Source organism: Eumetopias jubatus, unplaced genomic scaffold, assembly GCF_037043125.1.
Source record: "Eumetopias jubatus isolate StellerSeaLion01/CBP00866 unplaced genomic scaffold, mEumJub1_p1.0 scaffold_2, whole genome shotgun sequence".
NCBI classification, from domain to species: domain Eukaryota; kingdom Metazoa; phylum Chordata; class Mammalia; order Carnivora; family Otariidae; genus Eumetopias; species Eumetopias jubatus.
Window position 1 is genome coordinate 35,828,961 of NW_028274808.1, and position 15,762 is coordinate 35,844,722.

The 15,762-nt window shown below is 39.5% G+C and overlaps 1 protein-coding gene across 1 annotated transcript in view; it reads left to right on the plus strand.

Moving 5' to 3' along the window:
• ADAM9 (ADAM metallopeptidase domain 9) overlaps positions 1–15,762 on the plus strand; it is a 147,698-nt gene that overhangs the window by 78,755 nt on the left and 53,181 nt on the right. The window contains exons 13-14 of the mRNA XM_028124047.2: positions 664–756; positions 12,195–12,390. Of these exons, the coding sequence (XP_027979848.1) occupies positions 664–756; positions 12,195–12,390 (289 nt within the window). The remainder of the gene's footprint in view (positions 1–663; positions 757–12,194; positions 12,391–15,762) is intronic.

Here is a 15,762-nt window from a genome sequence, read left to right on the forward strand (position 1 = left end):
CCTTGAGCATGAGGAGAAAGGCATTGATGGATGCTTAATTCTCCGTGATAATTAAACTTATGACTGAATGTATTCTTCTCCCCCAAATTCATATGTTGAAGCCCTAGCCCCCAGGGTAGCTGTGTCTGCAGATGGGGCCTCTAGGTAAGTAATTAAGGTGAATGCTGTCAGGATGGGGTCATGATCTGACGGGGTTAGTGTTCTTAAGAGAAGAGACCCCGAAGAGCTTGCTTGCTCTCTCTCTGTCAGAACATCCACACTGAAGAGGGGCCATGTGAGCACACAGCGAGAAGGCGACTGTCTGCAAGCTAGGAACAAAGTCCTCGCCAAAACCCGAATTGGCTGGAACTTTGTTTGGACCGCTAGCCTGGAGATAGTAAATTTCTGTTGTTGAAGCCACCAGTCTATGGTATCTTGTTCTGGCAGTTCCAGCAGACAAAGAGGCATTCTCTGTATGATTTCAGTCCTTTGAAAGATGTTGAACTTTAAATGGTTGTAAATGAAGAGTCACTGATAACTTCAGAAGGATAGTAAGTGATTTTCCAGAGAGTAACTGCTATAGCCCAGTTAGAAAGAAGATTTTAGATCTGAGATAAGACTTTGATTAATGAAAATTGATGACAATGACTCCTTTCCTTATTGACAGTTATTTTCTTTTCACAGGAGTGTGAATCCGACCCTTGTTGTGAAGGAAGTACTTGTAAACTTAAATCATCTGCCGAATGTGCATATGGTGACTGTTGTAAAGACTGTTGGGTAAGTGTCATGAGCACACTATGAAGGCGCACACACGAGTTGTGTCGTTCCACAATGTCAGCTTTATTCAATCCTAAAGCAAAGTTAAATCACAATTAGAAAGCAGGTTTCAGGATTCCAGACTCAGTGACAATCAATTCACCATGTGATTAAACTTGGCTTCTTACACAGCACCCAGAGCAGGAGAGAAGACAAGCCACACAACGAACAAGGTAACAGAAGGTACAGGAAGTGAACGAACCAAACTCAAAGTCAGTCTGTGGGCGTGTGGTTGAGCTAAGGCCTCGGTCTGGTCCGGGTCAGCTCTCCGCCCTGGGCTTCTGATGTTGTAGTGGTGAAGGCTCCCGGTTCTGTTCAGAGATCACGGAGATCAATGGGGCAGAGCCTTCCATGGCAGTTGCCTTTTTTAGGTGGTCAGACAGAGGGGTCAGGTCTGAAGAGTCTGACAGTTTTCTGCCAAAATCCTTCCCTTTTTAAAGGGATTTAATCGGTTTTGGGTCTCTGCAGACCTCCTCTGGTTCTTTGTGATCAGTTCTGGGGTGTCGGCTGACGTGGGTCCCAGTGATACCTCCTAGCTGCAGGACCTGAACTGCTCACGTCATTGCTTGACACAGGCGCCTGCTTGACGTGAGAGACTCCTTTTTGCTCTCTACATTCCACCCCATGATTCCTCATGGCAAATTCTGTAAGGGCCATGCAGGAATCAAGTATGTCTTAGAGCAAGATGGCAGTAGTAGTTTGGTAACATAGCAAAAGGCACTTTTAGGTTATTTAATCAAGTTTTCAATAGAAATCAAACAAAATCAGTTAAATTCAAACCATATAAGATAAAGGAGCACATCAAATCCAAACAAGGTAGGTATATTAAAATGAATCAAGCAAACACAAAAACTCCAACTCAAAGTCACATCTAATTGAATAAAGTCAAACAAAAAGAAGATAAAAATAAAAAAAATACATATGGAATCTTCAACATAGGCTCTTGGTGTATCCAGAAAAGAACGGCAAGGGTATGGTTAATCATAGTCTTTCTGTGATTTTTTTCTTTTTAAGTTTAAGAGTGCATAACATTCTAATAGCATATTTAATAAGATATATAGCAAAAATGATAACTAAAAGAACTTCCTTAATGGATTCCCAAACATGTGTAGAGATAATTCTATCCCATCTTTAGGTATTTTAAAGGGTTATAGTCAGACCAGAAGCCAAAACAAATCACCTGTTTGAAGGGTTTTGCTAACAATTCTAGAAAGGAACATTTGTTATGTAAGTTTTCTATGTCTTTGTTTAATGCAGCTAAGTTAGTATTAGTGATGGCTCAAGCTGCATGAATGGCCTGCGTAGCATTTTTAAAGTGGGTTAGCTTGTTGGTTAAGATTTTATGGGCTGCTTTGAGTCCTTCCATGTTTTCATCCAAAAGTTTATCAATTTTGTCAGTTTTAACCCAAGGTATTTCTGTTATTTTATATGGTAAGATGTTGGAAGATCTTTGTATGAATATTCTGAGATGTAGGTACCCATTTTGGCAGCATGATTACATGTTACATTAATAGCATAGAATATTTTAATACATTCATTGTTTATGGTGATAGTAGTATCCTTCATTTTAGTATGATTGAAGAATTTAACCTCTGAATAACCATTAGCACAAATTATCCAATTAAAGTGTCCCATGTTCAAAAATAACTTTTCAATGGATGTTCTTGTTAAAGGAAAAAGATTAGCATTGATTTCCAATTCATGCCAGGTATAGTACATGTTATGAGATCATTGAAATACCATTCCTTTGGGTAATAAATATCCATCCATCCACAGGGGTGTATGTGTTGCCAGAGTGCAGTATTACCATGTATTTGTTGTGGCACAGCATAGGAGTCATATACTAGTAGGCTTTGACCTCCTAATACTCTTTTTTTTTTTTAATTTTATTTTATTATGTTGTTAGTCACCATACATTACATCATCAGTTTTTGATGTAGTGTTCCATGATTCATTGTTTGTGCATAACACCCAGTGCTCCATTCAATACATGCCCTCTTTAATACCCATCACCAGGCTAACCCATCCCCCCACCCCCTCCCCTCTAGAACCCTCAGTTTGTTTCTCAGAGTCCATAGTCTCTCATGGTTCGTCTCCCCCCTCCGATTTCCCCCCCTTCATTTTCCCCTTTGTACTATCTTCTTTTTTTTTTTTTAAACTATAATGTATTATTTGTTTCAGAGGTACAGGTCTGTGATTCAACAGTCTTACACAGTTCACAGCACTCACCGTAGTACATACCCTCCCCAATGTCTATCACCCAGCCACCCCATCCCTCCCACCCCCCCACCACTCCAGCAACCCTCAGTTTGTTTCCTGAGATTAAGAATTCCTCCTATCAGTGAGATCATATGATACATGTCTTTCTCTGATTGACTTATTTTGCTTAGCATAATACCTTCTAGTTCCATCCACATCGTTGTAAATGGTAAGATTTCATTTTTGATGGCTGCATAATATTCCAGTGTGTGTGTGTGTGTGTGTGTGTGTGTGTGTGTGTGTGTGTGTGTGTGTGTGTGTATACACACCACATCTTCTTTATCTATTCATTTGTTGATGGACATCTTAGCTCCTTCCATAGTTTGGCTATTGTGGACCTCGCTGATGTAAATATTGGGGTGCATGTACCCCTTCGGATACATTTGTATCTTTGACCTCCTAATACTCTTAACAATGAAAGTTTACATTGCCCTCTATTGTCACAACCTGAAGGTCTCGAGGTGTATAATTGTAAAAGAGATTCAGTCCAGTCAGAAGAATACATTTTTCCTGTTGCTGTAATGTTTCTAATATCATTCCATGCTCTCTCAAGAAGGTTATTGATTCTGTAGCAATTATTTTTTAATTGTTCATTCAAATAAAAATTTCTCAGATTAAGTAAATTTTTTTGCAGGGCCTGAACCTTATGGTTGATATTATAATTAAATTCCAGTTGGTATGCATGATCTATGACAACAGAATGTAATTCTTTAAATGCTGAGGAGATTTTGGAACCTAAGTTTTCTACTGTATTAAGGGGTTTCCATGTTTTTTAAAATGCAAATAATTCTTGCTTAATAGTTTGGATTTCTGCTTCCTGAATTGTAGAGATAATTAAGTTAGAGATGATGCCTAGTCCTACCAGGAATTGTAAAGGTTTTCTAAGTCTAATTTTGTCAGTGGGTGGTAGGTCAGGTAATGCATGGGTGATTGTTAGCTATATAAATTGCTATAGATGAATTAGTCATATTCTCACAGATAGGGTGCTGTACTGACCATGTATGTTCTACCCATCGTGCATCTGATGGTTAGATTAATGAGAAGTATTGTTCCATACTTGGATCGTCCTCCCAAGTTATAAGTGTCAAATCTAGATCATTGTCAGGAGATTCTGGGAAGTCTGGTATGGTTGAGTCTGGGATTGTTGCATCTCTCTCTCTCCTAATGTAAAAAACCTTATTCTTTTAGTGCTGTCTTAATTAAGCAGACGGTATAATTAGCTAATTTTCTGCACCATGGTTGGGTCCTATTACCAATGTGGCAATTTCCATTGTGGCAATAGGTGAAGTATCTGGTTAGTTCAGCAAGACAAAGAATCAGGAGAATATTAATAATTATAAGTAATATTTGCCCAGCAGCATTATTGGCAGGAAACGAGATTCAACACTGCATTTTTGTGTCCTAATTGATAATGTAAGTGTGCATGTATTAGACTTGTCTTATAATGACAAGTACAAAGTAAGCAGGGGCATAAAAATATATCAGTTTTTTTTTCTAATCTGTAATAGAAAGCCCTTCGAGTATGTAATTTTTCTTTAATGATTTTTAAGGTATGTCCATAGGAGAAAGGTCCTGGATTTTCTTAGGTTGCAACTGTCCTTTAGCTCCTATAGTCTGAGAAATGTTTCCGTGCCTGTGAGCAACAATGTCCTGTAATGCGATGGAATTGTCCCTCAGTTTTGTTGCTGCTTTATATGGAAGTCTAAGCTGTGTCTATTGTTACCTCCCTGTTTTCTGTATCTGGGGGGTGTTTAACATCTTATGAGGACCATCTTTTTGTAACCTGTCTCTTTGATTTAGCAAAAAGCAAGCTGTATCCAGGGCTTGTTAAAAACTTCCTTGTTTCTCTTATCAATCATAATTCTCTTTTTAATAATCAATTGAATCTCTCTGTATATCCAGCAGCTGTAGGATTGTAGGCTAAATGGTACTTCCATTGTAAGTCCCATAGATCACAGAACTTTTTAACTGAGGTGGCTGTAAAGTGAGTTCCCTGATCACTTTCTACTGTTACTGGTGCTCCAAAGTGAGCTGCCCCTGACTCTAGAGCCCTTATTGTTGTATGAGCTGAAGGGCTAGAGGCAGCCAGAGCTTATCCCTAAATCTGTATATATGTCTACCAGGGTAGAGGCATGTATCTGTGGATAGCTGTGATTTAAAGGTCTAGAAAGTCTGTTTGTATTGTAAAATTAAATGTGGTAGGCTTGTATGTATGTATCTGTTGATGCACCTGTATTTACATATCATCTATTTACATGTGATGCATCCTTGTAATGCTCTTTTTTTTCTCCTGCCAAGTAACTTTAAGATTTCTTTCAGTGAACCATTTATATAAGGCATGTGTTCCTATTTGTGCTTTGTATGTATTTCCATAATTGTATGTGGAGTTATTAGTATTTCTGTTATTTCCTTATCTGTGTGATATTGGTTTCCTGTCTTTTTAAATTTCAACTGGTGTTACTTTAGGTACCTCCCATTTTCCATCCCTATCTCTTTGTAATATTATTGGTGGCAATGTGTGTCTCCATCCTTCCTTACCTCTTTTTAATTTTAATTTTAATCCTTCCTTTTTTCTATTGCCTCAATGTCTCTTGTCAGTGCATCAACCTCATTATTATGTTTTGATACCTCTGTGTTGTCTTTTTTGTGTGCTGACACATGTGTAACATTTTAATTTTCTCTGAAGCTATATATAATTCTTCCCAATATTCTCTTGACCATATGTCTTTGCCATTTATTTTAAAATCATTTCTTTCCCATTTTCCTGACCACAGGGCTACTGCCCATGAGTCAGTAAAAATATATATGGTGCTTTAATTCTCCTCTAATGTTTTCTTACAACCAATACTACTGCAGTTAATTCTACATGTTGTACAAATTGAGTTTTACCTTTCTCCCTGAGGGTCAGATTGTCCCAGGGTCTCGGTGCTGCGGCTGTCCATTCTGTTCTTCCAGAGACTACAGAGGGTGATCCATCTGTAAACCAGGCATTTGATAGACCTTTAGACCAGGATGGGACGCATTTCCCTAAGTATTGAGTATGGATTTGCCTTTCCCTTGGAATAAATTCTGGCAAGACTATTTCCATCTTACATATCTCCTCGGTGTGAAGTTCTGGTTGTCCCTGGAAAGACGTGTCTCTTCCTTGGATATACCATTTCCAGGTTAGCAATTTCAAATCAATTTGGATACCTGTCCATTCTTCTGGGCTCAGTTTTATGCAGTGGAGCAAAGGTATATGACTCGGCACTGTTATTTTTTGATTTCCCCTTAGGGGTTCTATATTTTTTAAAGCTTCATATAGCAATCATATATGTTTTTCAAATATTGAATATTTATGTTCTGAATATGGGAACTTTGTAGTCCAAAATCCTATTGGTAGAAAATTAGGTTTATGTTCCTTCTTTGTCCATAGGGACCATGTACCATATTCTCCGTTCATCAGTATTTCTATTCTTAATGGTTCTCCTGCTGCTGGAATGTATTGTTTGAAATGTCTTAATAAAATCCCTTAATGTATCTAAAGCCTGTTATTGTTGTTGTTCTGTCCACTCAAAATCCTGTGCCTTTCTAGTTATTTTGTAAGTAGATTTTAAGATTATATTTAAGTATGATAAATGCTGTCTCCAGTATCCAAATAAGCCTATAAATCTCTGTGCCTCTCTTTTATCTTTAGGTAGTCCTATTGCTTGTATTTTATCTATTACCGTATCTGGTACCTTCCTTCCTTCAGAAGACCATTGAATTCCTAGAAATTTGCAATGAGTGTCTGGGCCTGATATTTTCTCATCATTAATAGTCCATCTCTGTTCCCTTAAATGCTGTATTAACTTTTCCTTTTCTTGTCTTAATTGCTCCTTATCTTTTTTGTTGTTATTATGTCATCAGTATAGGATATTACTACTAGAGATTTGTACAATGATTGATCCATAGGAGTGGACAGTATAGTATGTGCTATTACTGGGCTATTTAAATATCCTTGGGGCAGCCTTACAAATTGATATTGTTCGCCTTCGCATGAGAATATGCTATATTCCTGGCTTTTTCCTGTAATAGGTTTTGCAAAAAACATGTCTGACATATCTATAGTCACATAATATTTTCCCTGATAACTAGTTATCTTATTTATTACTTCTTCTGTGTCAGGTCATGCTCCCATTGATTTTGGTGATACTTCATTTCGGTTTCTATAATCTATAGTCTATATAGCCTATATTGTCCACTAGGTTTTAACACTGGCCATATGGGACTATTAAAACTGGGTGACATTCCTGGAATAATTATACCCTCTTTTAATAATTCCATTATTTTTTCTCTTATTTCCTTATGTCCCCCTTTTAATGGGTATTGTTTAGTAAATGATTCCCTATGGGGTCTTGGGAGTTCTATTGGATCTATCTTTACTAAGATATGTGCTAATCATATATTCTTATTTTTTTTCTTTTTAATGGCATCCATTCCTCATATAATTTTAGAATTAAATTCATTCCTATAATATTTCCTAGCGGCAGGGCACTCACAAAAGTATGTCTTATAGGTTCTCTTCATACATTAACACTTCTGTTTCTATGGGTATTCCCTGGATTATTTTTCCTCCTAGTCCTTCAGTGTTTATAGTTTTTCCTTTAATAGATCTTTCTCTCTTTAATAATGATATTTGGGATCCTGTATCTACTAAAGATGTGTTATTATTTCCTTTCCTATCTTTAATGCTAATTGCATATATGGCCTATTATCCCTGGATTTGGTGGTCTGCCGGTCCATCCCGGGGTCCTCTAGTTTTTTGTAAAGAAAGTTTTAGTAAATCTTCCTTGTTCCCTTTGCCGGTATTCTTGCTCCTCTCTTAATGGTTTGAATGAAACGTTTCTTTTTTCTCCTCTTCTGTCTTGATTTTTGTATCCATTTCTATTATTTTTCTCATTTCTTTGCTCTCTGTTTCTGTACTGATTTCTGTTCCATGTGACTTCTTGTTGATGTTTTCTTTGATTTCTTTCTGAATATCCTTGATTATGTTCTCTATTCCCTCTTTTTTGATAGTCCTATATCTGTCAAATGGTCTGTTTGTTCTTTTTCCAGATACCTGCACAGTGGCATTAAATGTAAACCTTCTGGTGTGGTCTGTCTCTCTCAGTGGATGATTGTATGTATGTTCGTTTGTATGAGTAGGGCATGCAGGTGCCCATGAGGGCTTAGATATGTCCTCAGCATGTGATTGCTATGTTTCCGGAACTATAAATGTTATCTTATGTGTGCCTGATAATTCAGGTGATAATCTGAGTGTATTTATTACATCTTGTATGGTGTGGCATCCTGCCAGGGCATTCATAAATGAAATCGTTAAGTTTTCTGGGGCTCCTAACAGCGGTGCTCTTTTAATCTCATTAGTGGCAGGCACCTCAAAGGGTGTGGTGAATCTTCTCTGAGGGTCATATATCATTGCCAGAATAGCCAATTTCTGGCAATGTAATTGAGCCTGCTCTAAGTCAGTCCAGTTTCATTTATCTCCAGATTTAGTGGGATCTAGATAAGTTTACCCTTCTCCATGCCAAAGCAATCCAATCCCAGAGGGATAGAATTTTGGTGGTTTATTTCGCCTTCATTTCCTTGGTTTAAAGAGGGGTTTTCAGCTAAAGAAGATATCTGATGCATCTCCGTGCCTGATAATGCTATTGTATTTGCCCCATTATCCCATACATGAAGCAACCAGTCTACATCAGATACATGTTTTTGACAAAAATCTGTTCTAATCTTCTGAAGTTCAGCACGAGTGTATTCTTTGTCCTCTGCTGCTTCCACAGGTTTTCCTTATCCATTACTGTAATCTAATACTTTCTTCCTGGTAACTATATGTCTGCTATGATAATCCATCCTCCCCCCCCCCAGGGGTTATCATAGTCTCCTGGATCCTTGGGATGGGGGTTCTGGGGTCCCAAGGGTTTATCGTTCTTTAAATTTAAATTATGCATTAATTTGGCCTTCCTTATTACTTTATTAGCTAGCTCTTTGCCCCTTTGTCCTGGTCTAACTGCAAGATGATTTTCATAGGTAAGATGGGAAACCCTTCAGTGGGCACCCAGGACACTAAAGGCTTTACATTTTTAGAATCCTTCAGATCCATGATTATATCTCCTGGGGTCCTGGTTGTGAGCTTCTTTCTAACTTCTAACTCTGTGGGGTACCGTGGGTCTTCTACACAAAGTATGGTGTCAGGCCTCTAGGCCCTTTTCACCATCCCTTTTAGGCATTTACCTAGTGCACACACCTTTCTTTTTTTTTTTTTTAAGATTTTATTTATTTATTCATGAGAGACAGAGGGAGAGAGAGAGAAGCAGAGGGAGAAGCAGGCTCCCAAGGAGCAGGGAGCCCGATGCGGGACTCGATCCCAGGACTCTGGGATCATGACCTGAGCCGAAGGCAGACGCTTAACCATCTGAGCCACCCAGGCGCCCTGCACACAGCTTTCTTAATTTTTGGTAACCTAGCAGTTGCTGTATATAATTTCTTAACTACGTAGAATTCTATTTCCCACTTATACCCTATGATATTTATACAGATTTTTCTACAATTTTTGTTCATGTCTTTCTGCCAAGTTACAGATTAATTTGGCCAGTAGTGGCATGTATCTTTGCAGTGTCTCCAAACAGTTTAATTTTTCTTAGCCCTCCAAGTGCCTTTCTGAGGCAATCTCCCTTGGTCTCAGCTTTGGCTAGTTCCATCTCATGCCCGGCATGCAAAGGGGTAGGCCCTGGACCAGCTTCTGCTGCTGACTGCTCCCTGCATAGAGCCAGTTTCGCTTTCACCTGCCTGTGATGCCTTAGGATTTCACTCTCAATGAGATGCCTGGAAAATCTATATTCACGTAAATTTATTCCCCAATTTATTATTTTTAGTTTGGCTATAGTCAATTCAAGCAAGACTTTAGGAGTCTTTTCTGATTAAGTTTTCTAACACATGATGAGTCAATGACATGGATCCTGCCGACTACACAAGTTGTGTCTTTCCACAATGTCAGCTTTATTCAGTCCTAAAGCAAAGTTAAATCACAGTTAGAAAGCAAGTTCAGGATGCCAAACTCAGTTCACCATGTGATTAAACTTGGCTTCTTACACAGCACCCAGAGCAGGAGAGAAGACAAGCCACACAACGAACAAGGTAACAGAAGGTACAGGAAGTGAACGAACCAAACTGAGTCAGTCTGTGGGCGTGTGGTTGAGCTAAGGCCTCGGTCTGGTCCGGGTCAGCTCTCCGCCCTGGGCTTCTGATGTTCTAGTGGTGAAGGGTCCCGGTTCTGTTCAGAGATCACGGAGATCAGTGGGGCAAGAGCCTTCCGTGGCAGTTGCCTTTTTTAGGTGGTCAGACAGAGGGGTCAGGTTTGAAGAGTCTGACAGTTTTCTGCCAAAATCCTTCCCTTTTTAAAGGGATTTAATCGGTTTTGGGTCTCTGCAGACCTCTTCTGTGTTCTGCCCGTGATCAGTTCTGGGGTGTCGGCTGCCATTGGTCTGGGCAGTATCTCCTAGCTGCAGGACCTGAACTGCTCACGTCATTGCTTGACACAGGCTCCTGCTTGACTTGACAGACTCCATTTTGTTCTCTACAGTAAGGAATTCCTCCCTATTTGGAAAAAAGTAGAAAAAGGAAAAACATGCATATATTAAAATTTGTATTCTTTTATCTGTAAGAGAGCACTATTTTTCTTACATGATTTTATGAAAAATTTTATGCCACTTGTTTGCAATTTTGAATTACATTCTTTTATAACAAGTGGTCTCGTGAGACTGTTTTTCTAAGGAGAAACTTTTTTTTTTTCTGATTTTAAGAGTTATCTGGGGCACCTGGGTGGCTTAGTCAGTTGGGTGTCTGACTCTTGATCTCAGCTCAGGTCTTGATCTTAGGGTCATGAGTTCAAGCCCTGTATTGGGCTCCACGCTGGGCGTGGAGTCTACTTAAAAAAAAAAAAAGTAACCTGTGTTTTTTATACATAATTTAACAATACCAAAGTATAGACAGTACACAGTGAAAGACGCCCTATCATTTTACCCTTCTCAGGGAGCCATTGTTGATAATTTGTTAACTTTATGTACTCTTTCCTATACAAATGTGAATGCATGTGTATATGTGTGGTGTATAAGTGTGTGAACACAGGGGCGCCTGGGTGGCTCAGTCGTTCAGCGTCTGCCTTCGGCTCAGGTCGTGGTCCCAGGGTCCTGGGATCGAGCCCCACATTAGGCTCCCTGCCCCGCGGGAAGCCTGCTTCTCCCTCTCCCACTCCCCCTGCTTGTGTTCCCTTCTCTCGCTATGTCTCTCTCTGTCAAATGAATAAATAAAATCTTAAAAAAAAAAAGTGTGTGAACACAGATACACTTATTTTTACTACCTGCTTTTTTCAATAAGATACCATAGACTTTATTCATATACTTCTACATGGTTAAATAGTACTGTTTTGTGTGGCTCTACCATAATCTCTTTGTTGAGTCCACTAATGATGGCCATTTAGGTTGCTTCTAATTTTTGTTTGTAAGTGGAATTGTTGGGACAGAGTATGCATGTTAAAAATTTCGACACACATTTTATATACCTTCCAAAAATGTGCCAGTCTATACTTCTACCAGCAGTGTAATCAATGCTTGCTTTGCCAACATTGGTTGCTAGCAAGTGTTATGATCCTAGTTAGTCTGGTAGGCGTAAAGTGCCTTTTTTTTTCCCCTAAGGTTTTATTTATTTATTTGAGAGAGAGAGCGAGCATGAGCAGGTGTGGGGGAGAGGGGCAGAGGGAGAAGGAGAAGCTGACTCCCCCCTGAGCAGGGAGCCCAATGTGGAACTCGATCCCAGAACCCTGGGATCATGACCTGAGCCGACGGCAGATGCTTAACTGACTGAGCCACCTGGGTGCCCCAGGTGTAAAGTGCTTTTAAAGTTTTAATTTACGTTTCTTTTGGTTATGAGGTTATATTTTTTCATTTTTCGTATTTCATGACTTTTATTAGTTGCCTGTTATCAGACTTTGTTCATATTTCTATTGGTTATCTAATCTTTTGTTGTTGTTAGAACTTTTTATAGATAGAAATACTGTGGCTTCAAATTTGATTAGTTTGTGGAGATTGTCCTGATATTCCTGTTTAATTTGAATTTTATTACCCTAGTTCCTTCCAGGAGGTACTTTATGCCGAGGAAAAACCAATGAATGTGATGTTCCAGAATATTGCAATGGTTCTTCTCAGTTCTGTCAACCAGATGTTTTTATTCAGAATGGATATCCTTGCCAGAATAACAAAGCCTATTGTTACAATGGCATGTGCCAGTATTATGATGCTCAGTGTCAAGTCATCTTTGGCTCAAGTAAGACATTTTAATTATAATTGATTGCTTTGATTTGATTTGATTTTGTGCTTTAGTTTTTTTAAAAATGGAAAGAAAACATTATGATAAAATTTAAATTCTCCTGTTTTCTCTTTCGTCATATCTCCCTCCTTCCTTCTCCACGAGCAGTCCTGTTCATGAATTTGATCTGTGCAAATTCAATTGATGATTTTTGCTTTTACTCCCTCTCTTTTTATCACCTTTCTATTCTATATATATAAACAAAATAAATACATATTTACTTAGTATCATGTTCTAGTTTTAATAATTTCATATGAATAGTATGGGTATATACATACGGATCTGCTATTTTCATTGCTCAGTCAAAACATTTTTGATACATTTGATTACAATATCAATATAGTATGATACATTTAGATCTTAGTATATTAGAGTATTTTATTATGTAAATGGAATCCATTCTCATACTGATGGATATTTAGGATGTTTAAAAGTTTTTCCTGTTTTCTCTATTTAAAGTTTTCATTTTTATCAAAGTTATACATACATATAAAGAGCCAGATTTTTTTATAAGGTTTTATGAAAAAGTGTGCTTCCACCTAATATCCCCATTCTTTGGGGCAAGCACTTTTCACTTTTTCTAGCTGATTATTCTGTTACTTGCTTCAGGTCTTTAGATAATCTCATGGAAATGCCATTTTTTGATTTTTCCATTCTAGGTATTAACCATTAATTTCTCACCATGGAAGATGAGAATTTACAATTCTTTTCTTTCAACCCTTGTCAACTCCCATGATATTCAGGGTCTTTTTCCATTCTTCATTCTCTTAATATGGATAAATTGTTATGATTTTAGTTAAAGCATGGTGGATTGTTGTGATACTGTGATTTATAATTAGAGAAATATGTTTGATCTTCGTCCAGTTCTTGGCATCAAGCTTCTAAAACCCTTGGAATTTCCTAAGTGATGAGAGCTATAAATGTGTCTTTTGTTATGTTAATAAAGTTGTTTGGAAAGCTCCTAGGTAACCCAAGGGTGGGGGCTGGTTGCTCAGGGAACCAACCGGTGTGATTAGAGGGTTGGAACTTTCAGTTCCCCCACCTCCAGGGAGGGGAGAGGGGCTAGAGATTGAGTTAATCACGAATTTCCTATGGTTTAATCAACCATACCTGTGCAGTGATGCCTCCATAACAACCCAGAAGGATAGGTTTCTGAGAGCTTCCGGCTTGGTGAACAAGGGGATATTCTGGGAAAGTGTTGTACTTGGAGAGGGTATGGAAGTTTCAGGCCCCTTTCCTCATACCTTCCCCAGTGCATCTCTTCCATCTGGCTGTTCCTGAGTTATATCCTTTTACAAAAATCAGTAATCTAATAAGTAAAAATGTTTCTTTGAGTTCTTTGAGCTGCTCTAGCAAATTAATTGAACCCAGGAAGGGGGTTGTGGGAACCTCGGATCCACATATAATTACAAATACATTTGTAACAAAAAGGAAGAAATATTCATGACAATTAAAGTCCTAGTTTCTGTAACCGGTCATGTGGTCATAGCTGGTAGTTTTAACAACTTTTTTCATTATCCATTCCATGTAACCTTTGACTTCAGCAGACACCTCAGTTGGTCCTGGTTTTTAATGTGTAGAGTGACCCAAACCTTCATTCTTGAAGGCTCTGGGCTGTCCAGCCTGGATTGGGTTGCTGTAGTTTTCCATTGGCCTTAATCACAGGGCACAGTAATACTAAGAGTCACCCTACAGGATCTCCTGTATGCCACACATATTCTTCCTTGCCTCCATGTGCAGTAGCAGTCCAGTGCTACTCTGGCACAGGGCAGTTTCGGTCCATTTTCCCCGTTGGTGGTCAAGTTCAGTCACCGCAGCCATCACAGTAACTCCCTTCTTTGCTTGTTCATTCAGAGGCAGGAGAAGTGTAAAATGGCTGGGTGTAAGTCTTAACTTCTAGCTCAGTAGAATCATTGTTGTGTCTCCTGATGGAAGCATTCCTCTTGGAACTAAGACCTCTAGGCTAGCAGGAGCACAAGGTGGTAGGAACAGGAAGCAAAAATTTTGCTAGAGGGTCACTAGGAGAAATAGTGGTGCCACTTTCACTTCTACCTCATGATTCCTGGACCAGCGGGGCCTGATGTAACAACTTATCCTTCACTTTTGAAGGGAAATCTAGATATGTCCCATGCCACCGGTCCCTAGAAATTTCACTGAGGCAGAACACTCCAGATTTTTCATCAGATTTGCTTTCCACCTCTGACATGCAACTGTCTTACCAATTAGGCTACAGTATTGCTACTTCGTGCACACTAGGTTCAGTCAGAATAATGTCATCAGTGGAATGGGCCAAAGTGATATCTTGTGGAAGGAAAAGTTGATCAAGGTCCCCACAAACTAAATGATGAGGTAGGGCCGGAGAGTTGCTGTACCCCTGAGAGGGGACCGTGAAGGTGTATTGCTGGCCTTGCCAGCTGAAAGCACACTGCTTCGGGTGGTCCTTATTGGCCAGGGTGGAGAGAACAGTATCTGCCAGTTCGGCAGCTGCGTACCGGATGCCAGGATTTACGTGAATTTGCTCAAGCAGTAGAACCACAGTAGCTACAGCAGCAATTACACTCCCCAGCTGCTTAAGCTTCTGATAATCCACTGTTGTTCTCCAAGATCTGTCTTCTGCATAGGCCAGATAGCTTAGTCGAACTGGATTCTCTCTCCGGTCCTTATCGGTAGTATTGACTTTGCAGTGCCTTCTGGATTGTGGTATTTATTCCTTTTGGTTTACCATTTTCCTAGGTAGTGGCCGTTCTAGTGGCTTCCAGTCAGCCTTTCCTGCCATAATCGCCCTGACTCCACAGGTCAGGGAGCCAGTGTGGGGATTCTGCTTGTTGCTGATTATGTGTGTTCTAGTCATGCATTCTGGAACTGGGGAAATAAGCACAGGATGTGTTTGGGACCCCCTGGGCTCCCTGTGAGTGAGGAGAACCTGAGCCGAAGCTCCACTGACCAGCTGACCTCCATAGCTCTGTACTTTGACTGGTAGGCCACCGTGATGTTTTGGGTCTCCTGGATTCAGTGTCCGTTCAGAGCCAGTGTCCAGTAGTTCCTGAGAGGTCTGATGATTTTCCTTTTGCACAATGCCCAGTTACCCTGGTAAATGACCTTAGGTCCTGTTGGGGAAGGATGGGAGAAAGATTAAGAGTATACCTTTTTTGGCAGTGTATCAGGGTTCTACCTGAAGGGGACCCGTCCTCCCCTTCATGTAAGGGGTTCTGAGTCTGTAATAAGGCTCAAGTTTGGGAATTGATTGAGGGCCCATGACACTGTTCTGTTCATTTAACCTAGAACTTTTCTGCTTATGCAGATGTAGTAAAAATTTACTGGTAGGCTTCC